This window comes from Eutrigla gurnardus, assembly GCF_963514095.1.
Source record: "Eutrigla gurnardus genome assembly, chromosome: 8".
Taxonomy (NCBI): domain Eukaryota; kingdom Metazoa; phylum Chordata; class Actinopteri; order Perciformes; family Triglidae; genus Eutrigla; species Eutrigla gurnardus.
Genome location: NC_139922.1, coordinates 3,528,592 through 3,537,846, shown reverse-complemented (window position 1 = coordinate 3,537,846; position 9,255 = coordinate 3,528,592). Strand labels below are relative to the sequence as shown.

The following is a 9,255-nucleotide window of genomic DNA, read 5'->3' as shown; positions in this document are numbered from 1 at the left end:
TTACATAAGTCATTTATGTAAAGAATGAACAATTTTGAGCCCAACACTGACCCCTGGGGAACGCCACAAGCAATGTCCAAACACATAGAGGAACAATCACCAAGTGTCACAAATTGTTGCCTGTCACTCAAGTAACTCCTCACCCAGTTGCCCACTATACCCCTGATGCCGTAATATCATGATTTATTGTGTCAAAGGCTTTTTTTTTTAGATCTATGAATATCCCTACTGATTGTTGATTTTGGTCTATAGAATTTGTGATTTCTTCAACTGAGTCTAATAAAGCCTTTGATGTAGATCTATTTGCTCTGAATCTGTATTGATTTTCACTGAGCAGTTTGTGTTTATCTATGAAATTATCCAGTCGACTATTGAATAGCCTTTCAAGAATTTTGGAGAATTGTGGCAATAATGAGACCGGTCTGTAATTTGTGAATTGGTGTTTGTTCCCAGATTTGTACAGAGATATGACTTTTGCTATTTTCATATTGTTTGGAAATGTACCAGTTTGGAATGATAAGTTACAGATGTATGTGAATGGTTTTGTTATTCCCTCAATCACTTTTTTTTTTACCACAGTCATATCAATGTCATCACAATCATTAGACTTTATGCCCTTACAACTCAAAACATTATCAACAATTTCCCTTTCGTCCACTGCTGTGAGAAACATAGAGTACTCACTTCTCTTTATTAATTTTTCCATATTTTGCTCAGATGTCCCTTGATCAGGAATTGTAACAGAGGCAAGTCATGATTTGATAAAACATGTCTGGTCATTATGGACAAGTTTGGTCCATGGCTCAAGGCGGCCTGATAATACCTGAGCTAGATTTTAGATTTTAATTTCCGTAGTGAGGTGGAAAGGGGTCTATAACTGCTGCACAGAGTGGGGTCCTTGCCGGGTTTAGGTAGTACAGATATTAATGCTAAATTCATATCTTTTAAAATGCACCCTTTGTCAACGGAACAGTTAATCATGTCTAATAAAAAGGGCCCCAACAAATCCCAGAAGGTGGAATAGAATTTCAGAGGAATGCCATCCCAGCCCGGAGATTTACCCCTTTTGATCCCAATAACAGCTTCCTTTAGTTCCGTCAGTTTAATGGTAGCACCCAGGTCATTAGACTCGTTTAAAGAGAGCGTGGGAAGTGTAATATTTTGTAAAAAGTGTCTACATTTCATTTTATCTAGGGTATTTTCAGATGTATACAATTTTGAATAAAAGGATGAATTCTGAGTTAATTTATTTTGTGTTTAATTCCAATTTAATACATTCAATTTGTTTTTTCTTATCCTCTGAGAATCCATAATTCTGCTCTCGCCAATTAAGAGTAGTCTCATTATCATGAATTAGGTGTTTTCTGAAATAAAGACCATAAAGGCTTTTCTGAAGTAAGAACAAAAGTCATTATTTCTGAGTAAGGTTGTGTTAAATCACCATCTTGTGGCCTTTGTTGGCGTATTGGCAAGGGTTAATTTATAAGTAACAATAGTGTAGTCTCATGTGACCCCCCTCCTCCGTGACATCCACTGGCTCCCTGTTGCAGCCCGCATCCAGCCTTCAAGGCTATCAATGGAACGGCACTCATCTACCTTCAAACACTGGTCAAACCACACGCCCCGACGCGAGCACAAAATTCACTGCTGGTAATTTTTTGTACAATATCATGTTTATGCTCCCAATAGACCTCATTCTGAACTATATACTTTATTGTAAATTGTAAATCAAAACAAAATTCACTGCTGGTAATTTTTTGTACAATATCATGTTTATATGTATATAACAAGTCTACTCTATTTCTATTCTATTTTTTACATTTTTTTTTATTTATATTGTTAATTTTTGTTATTGTTATTATTACAATTGTGTTTTTTGTAACATACTGTCCTTTGGCTGCTGTGGCAAACAAATTTCCCTGTTGAGGGACAATAAAGGAATTCTGATTCTGAGATTACAACCGAAAAGCCTTGCAGTTTATTTAATAGCTCATTAAATTTGTCTTTTTTTTTAAAATATTAGCCATGCGTCCATCTTCGTTCCCCAACTTTCTACAATATGTACAGGGAGGTTCTGTTTAAGGACCATTTAGACTCCCCAGCTAGCGAGATAAGATTCCTGAATAAATGCCACCTGGATTCCTTGTCTTTTCAGAAAGTCTAAACATGCTGCCCTATTTACCAGGCCATTAAAGTTCTAGTCTACGATTTTTCACTTAAAGCAACACTAAAGAGTTTTTAGTCCCTTAAAATAATGTTTCCAAAATAGTTTCAGTGGTTCATCATCTCAAAACCGGGTGAACGGCACTTCCGCATTCGCTCTGCGGCGCTCTATCAGCTGTAACCGTACTATGTAACTTTGCCTCGTCAGGTAGTGTTTTTGTAGTTCTAATGAGACTACAATTTGACCTGCTTTACGGCAAGCTTTACAAAAGCAGGTAGGTGGAGGCTCTGCGTGGAGATCAGAGGGAGAACATCCGGCAGGTGCGTGGAAGATACCTTGCAGCTAGGTAGTTTTTAAATTGGCGTCATGGCAGAGCCTGAAAAGAAAAGGAGGAATATAATGTCCGATGAGGCGAAGAAAAGAAAACGGGAGCATGACAAAGAAAGAGCTCGTACGAGAGTGAATATCGGACCGGCTCACACTCATTGGCGAGAGCTGAAGGAGGATGGTGACTTGGCTTTGTTGCTGCTGGACTTGTAAATAATACTGGTAATCATTTTTTTTCCAACAGTGTGCATCTGTGTACAATACATTGTCGATTATTTTATTGGCTCATGTTAGCTAAGGCGTTAGCTATTGTGCTAATATATATGTAACTATCGCTATAGCTCATGTTGGCTAATCTTAGCTAAGGTGTTAGCTACTCTACCTTGTCACTGGACATCGTTCAAATCGTTCATCGTTTCCAGAGCCGGTTCCGCATACAAACAAATAACGTGCGTGACACGGTAGGCTGCGGTAGGCTAAATTATTTATGATGGCAGTAATGGACAATTCCACTTCCAACCTGTAAGGGGACCGAAGAGGAAAACTTCTTAAGTGTTGCTTTAAGCCAAAATGTACCCAATAGTAGCCATCCGGTCCGCATGGCTACTATTGGGTAAATGTTCCGATACAATCCTCGCTCACTCTCCTGCTCCTGCTCACGTCTCGTCCCGACTCACTTCCGCGTTTGAAACTACGAGCGGACGAGACGCTTGTTGGGACTGCGGCGTCAGCGGGGGGGTGGGGGGGTAATTGTGACGAGCGATCGCCGAGCAGTTTGGGATCAGGGAAGTACTGCAGTCAGGGTGAGAGAAATCTGTTTACACCGATAATGTTTCATCATTCGTGGCCGTAAACACTATTACTGCTTTGTACATGTTGTGGAAGTCCCGGACACATTGGGAAACTAAACGGCGTCCTGCCTGAGTTCATAAGCGGAGGGGATGTACCCATTCATTGTCTATGTAAGAAGCCGTGTAAGCGGCGAGTTTCGAGAGACGGCGCCGCCGCCCGCAAGGTCTCGATAATCTTTTAAACTGACTGTTGTTGATCTAAAATATAGACAGATTCAGCAACTGCATAGCTTATTTCTCACCTAAAATGTTTTCAGAAACACATTTTGGTGAACTTTTTTCGTAAAATAAGAGGGAGGTTGGAGGCTGCGAGGGGAGAACGACACAAGCTCGGAGGAGCACAGAGGGGAGGGGTGTGTGTGTGGGGGGGGATGCTTTTTTCAAACCTTTCAAATTGTAGACTACAGCTTTAAGGCCAAAAGTGTTCCAGCTGGCCACATTAATTGTAGTCATATAAAGATTGAAAGGTAGGTCCAACACATTTTAAGAGCCGGTGTTAAGTAAATAGGAGATCTATTGCAACTAATCCTGTTGCCAAACCCAAATAAAAAGAACCCTGAAGAGTAGCAGGGAGACAGGTTGGTGGAGAGAGAAGAGTGGCAGGGAGACAGGTTGGTGGAGGGAGAAGACTGGTATGGAGACAGGTTGGTGGAGGGAGAAGACTGGTAGGGAGACAGGTTGGTGGAGGGAGAAGAGTGGCAGGGAGTGAGAAGAGTGGGGGGGTGCAACCCAAACTCAAGAGGAAGAGGAAGGATATGATGAGATGAAGGAAAATGCCATTGTTGACATGATTGTTGTAAACGATAGCATTAGTAAATTACTACAGACAAAATAAAAATAAAAATTATTGAAGCAAACAGCTGATTTTCATTCCTTCTTATTTTAGAACTGGTATGTTATAAAATAAACATGTTCATGTGAAAGAATTTCACTCTTTAAGAAAATATTGATTTGTGTTTCATCACTGAAATGATTCAAACTGTAAAGATGAAAAGTGTCTAACTTGTGTGTTGGTATTTGATAGTAGTGTTTTTCCTCTCAGTGTGTTCCGAGTGACAGTGTGTGTTGTCGTCATGACGACATAATGCAGGTGAGTGTTGGTGATGCTGACTGTAGTTAGAGTTTTGCACATGTAGCTGCAGTTGTGAATAATCGGGAATAACTGTAAAGTGAACCACCACATCACCTTGTGATCCAGACAGAAGAACCAAATTAAGGAACACTGTTCCTGTTAAGCTGGGTAGGTCTTTATTCACTGTTACAATCATTAAAAAGCAAAAGCAGTGTAGACATTCTACCTAATGACTTGCTAACGTCTGCTAATGATTTTTTTTACATAGAACATTTTATATTAAAGCAAATCACCTTCCAACATCTCCAGGTAACACGTATCATGTTTAACCAGGACTAGTTCCCCAAAACCAACCTGAAAATGAAGAAAATATGAAACTATTGTATATAGTTGACCCCGGTCAAAGCTAGACAACGCTACAATGTAATTGGCCAGGCAGCATTTGAGAGGTGGGACATAGAAAATACATGAGCTGTATGTCACATCCACTGTGGCAGAGGACTAAGCCAACTACAAACATGTTTACAACACTCACATGCACCTTTCTCTTTGCCTCATGTCGAGGTGCCCCTCACAGTTTAAAAACCCATGGATTTAATCTTTTTCAGTATCAAGAGATTCGGCACCGCTTGTTTGACCTCCTGAAGAAAAGATGAAGGACAGCATTCAGGTCGTTCAGGGATGAGCACCCACTGTGTCGCTGTGATGTGCCTGTTTGGCTTCAGCGGTGATAAGAAAGGAAGAGGCCGACTGTACGAGAGGGGAGTGTAGATGAGCAGGGAGTGAGTCAGGGTGGAGAGGCAGAGACAAGTGGGCGGGGTCGTGTCAGGGTCAGATATGCCGGTGTTGCTCAGGTAGTGGCGAGGATGAGAGTGCCGGTCGTGGTTCAATGCCTCGGCTCTTCATGAAAGACAGCAGCTGGTCAGGGACCTCGGCAAGGACGTCCTTAACCAGTCGGGCCATGCTGAGGACCTGGTTTCCAGATCTGTCGATGTAGTCTCTGAATGGAACAAACTAGAAGCAGGAGTAAACTGTATGTTAGTATAACTTGTATGAAGGTATGTGTCCTGTTTCAATACAGATTGACAACATATCTTTCGAGGCATTATAAACAAGGGATAAAGTTTTGTTCTAATTCTAATGTTTAGGACTTTTCAGACATGAAATACATCTGCTGTCATCTGTCTGTTGAAGACGGACAACATCTGTCTGTCGAAGCTTTAATTTATGACCTTCAATTCACATCTTCTCACAGTAAACCCCCTCAACTTTCTCTCAATATCATCTTTTATTTGATGGCAATTTGTGCTTCCTAGTTTGTAATATCCCACACATGGAGTATAGTGTTACTGTGGATATTCACAATTGATCCATGCAATTGGCATTGCCCTGCATCAAAATGTGAAAAAGGTTGTTTTAGACTGAATGACATCAGCAATATCCTCCATCAGTTTGACAATAGCAATATCCATACAGCTTTATAATGGGAATTATCCAGTTATTAACCCCCCGTGGCCTGTTGCTACACATATTATGTCTAATTTGTCATTATTGTTATGCATTGATGTTTTACAAAACAGTTACTGTATTCACTAATTCTGTAGAAGCAAACCAATTTAGTTAAGCCTTTGAATATATTCATGATTACTGTTACTGTCACTTTGCTTTGAGTAGTTCTGCGATCTTCTATAATAACATGGCTCCTCTCAACATTTAGACACTACACATTTATCATCCGATGCTCTGCCAGCTCACTGGCTTCTACCGGTACCATAGATACATTCACAAGTGCATTGTTATCAGAGGCCATTGAATTTGTTTCCTTTTTGTGTTTTCTTATTAGTTTTTACTGTTAACTGTTCCCAGATCTGATTTTTACAGTCCATCGTGAGGTTGCAGTTCTCTTTATGAAACACTGCAAAACTCCTGACTACCAGGAAAAAAAATATTGTCCAATCACAATTTTTTTTAAATTCCCCAATCTTTGTAAGGTAATTAGAATACTGCAAACATTTTTTTTGAAAAAAAAGTTTTTATTTTCAAGATATCATGTGTCCACTACAGTGGACATTGGAACGCCATACATGTGAAACTGAACCTTGATGGCAACCAGTTAGTCCCAAAGAAAATACCAAAAACTCAACACAACAACGAGTTTAACATCCACATAACTGTCCATCATCACTTTTGTTTTGTTTTGTTGTGCTTATTTGGCATGATACTTCAAAAAGCAATTCCCCTTCTTGGAAACACAAAGGAATACCATGCATTTCGTGCACATCACATATGTTGCAGCCGGATCTGCGACACCTTGATGCATGTGTTTCGTCCACCATCTCTGGAAGATGGATGGCACCATAGTGTCTCAGAGCTGCATTTTGGCTGCGGTTTCCACTGGAAACTGGTGGAGTGTAGTCATCTTCGCTGTCACTTGCAATTCCTGCTTGGGCCCGAGTAATCAGCTCTTCACCAAGGAGCAGTTTGAAGTCAAGGAGCTTCAGTTGTTTCTTCCCCAGAAACTGACAGTCACTCTTATACTGAAGCCATGAGTTGGTGATTGCCAGGTCAAAAAAGTGGAAAACTGCACGCACTGTCCATTTCCGAGTGCGAGAGGCCATCCTGTAGAAACTCAACATTCGGTCAACCAAGCCACCCATGTTGGTGTTGTACTCAGCAATTGCCAGTGGCCTTGACACCTGGACAAACCTTTTGTCTTTCTTGAACCATCTTCTACGTGTGTCCTGGGGTTCAATGCCATAGGCAGAGGATGCCATGACAACTGGCTTGTTGTACAACCACATTATGACAGCAAGTTCAGGAGGGCTTCGTCTGACTACCATCTCCGATGCCCCTCTTCCTTTCTTCTTGAAGGGCTTATCCCCTATGATCTTGCACTCCTTTGGAACCCTGTTGCTCAGTTCCAGTCCCTGTCAGCCCTTTTGTCATCAGGGTGTCGAGGAGGTTGATCGTTGTAAAGAACCTGTCAAAGAACAGGTGGGTTCCTTGGGGAACAGACTCTGCCAAATGAAGAACAGCTTGTTCTCCAATGTCCTTTCCTCCTGTATCTCTGAAGGTAGTCTTACCTTGGTAGACCACAAAGTCTAAGACCAGACCAGTTGGTGCGGCCAAGACAAACACCTTCAATCCAGTTGGGTATGGTTTGCCCAGTACATACTGGCGCACTGGGCATCGACCAGTAAATGGAACCATTTGCTGGTCGATGCACAATTTTCCTGTTCTAGGCAGACTCAGACATCCTTGCCTTACTTTGGTCAAGAGGGGCCTGATTCTCCACAAGAGATCACTCATTTTTTCATCGTCTGAAACGTCGAGGTTGTTGACAATCTTGATGGAATTTCTCAGCTTGTAAAACCGATTTCTGGTCATGGATTCTGACACAATTTGAACTCTGGTATTTGAGGCCCAATACATTTGAATGTTTGGATATCCTACACAGCCCATGTAAATAGAATTCACAAAGAATGTCTTCAGTTCTTCAGGAGTGGTATTTAGTGTTGCTCCAGACACACAGACTTCACGCTGATTTGTGCACTGGGCCATTCCTTCAAATACGGAGTCGTCGATGTACTGCTTGAAGTAATCCATTGGGGTCCAGTTTTGGCGTGTCATGGCATCATTGCTCTGCATAATGGGAGGATCATCGAGTTGGGATTTGAATCTTAAGAAAAGCATTAAAGGGAGAAAAACAAAATTAAAATGAATCTTAATTGTTAGAGAAAATAAGTAATATATTTTTGATAATATAAACTCAAGGTGTACTTTGTATTCTTGCTCCACAGTGGACGCCGACTGGACTAAGATGTGGCCTGTTCTGCTTGATCTGACTCCTCTGCATCTGCTTGCCCTGCCTGAATTTCATCCTCAGAGCTCTCTGAATCATCTTCCTCTGCTTCTGCCTCAAACACTGCATCTTGATCTTCTTCATCAGACAACTCAATATCTCAGTTTCCATCAACAATTTGCAGTAAAATCCTCTCTGCCTCTGAGAAATACTCCCTTTCTTGTCATTTGAAAAAACAGAACAAAATGGAGGAAATAACTACAATTTAAATACTATGCTAAAATACAGTTAAAATAATTCAAACAATGTTTTAATGTGTTGTTAAGTGACTTATATAAAACATGCCAACAACATTTCAAGCCAAAATTTGCTCAATAAAAAGTATTATGCACTTACTTTTCCTCTTCCCATAAAATGCGCTTGCACTGACGGACGCCACTTTCCTGAATGAGGAAGAGAAAGGTACCAAAGCCCCACCCCTTTACATTTGGTATCATTGAAAAGCCCTAAATGTCCTCTGTAGATAGCAAAAGGAGTTCATTCAGTAGTATGTAGTAGGTGGGAGATCCTCCACAGATGACAAATTTGAACTACTGGTAGTCAGGAGGCTCTCTCTTGTTGCCTTTGCTTTATCTGGAAGTGTCTTTGAGAGCAGAGTCAGTAAGAAAATCCATCCATCCATCCATCCATTTTCTTCCGCTTATCCGGAACCGGGTCGCGGGGGCAGCTGCCTGAGCAGGGACGCCCAGACTTCCCTCTCCCCGGACACTTCCCCCAGCTCCTCCGGGAGGACCCCAAGGCGTTCCCAGGCCAGCCGGGTGACATAGTCACTCCAGCGTGTCCTGGGTCTTCCTCGGGGTCTCCTCCCGGTGGGGCATGCCTGGAACACCTCCCGAGGGAGGCGTCCAGGGGGCATCCGATACAGATGCCCGAGCCACCTCAACTGGCTCCTCTCGATGTGGAGGAGCAGCGCCTCTACTCCGAGCTCCTCCCGTGTGACGGAGCTCCTCACCCTATCTCTAAGGGAGCGCCCCGCCAC

The 9,255-nt window shown here is 41.9% G+C and overlaps 1 protein-coding gene across 2 annotated transcripts in view; it reads right to left on the bottom strand.

The window, feature by feature from the left end:
- Positions 1–4,686: 4,686 nt before the first annotated feature.
- The window catches only part of LOC311017200 (copine-9-like), a 78,988-nt gene continuing 74,419 nt past the window's right edge, over positions 4,687–9,255 (bottom strand). For both annotated transcript variants that reach the window (XM_084015413.1, XM_084015414.1), the window contains exon 15: positions 4,687–5,428. In XM_084015413.1, the coding sequence (XP_083871539.1) occupies positions 5,246–5,428 (183 nt within the window). In that variant the 3' untranslated portion in view covers positions 4,687–5,245. The remainder of the gene's footprint in view (positions 5,429–9,255) is intronic.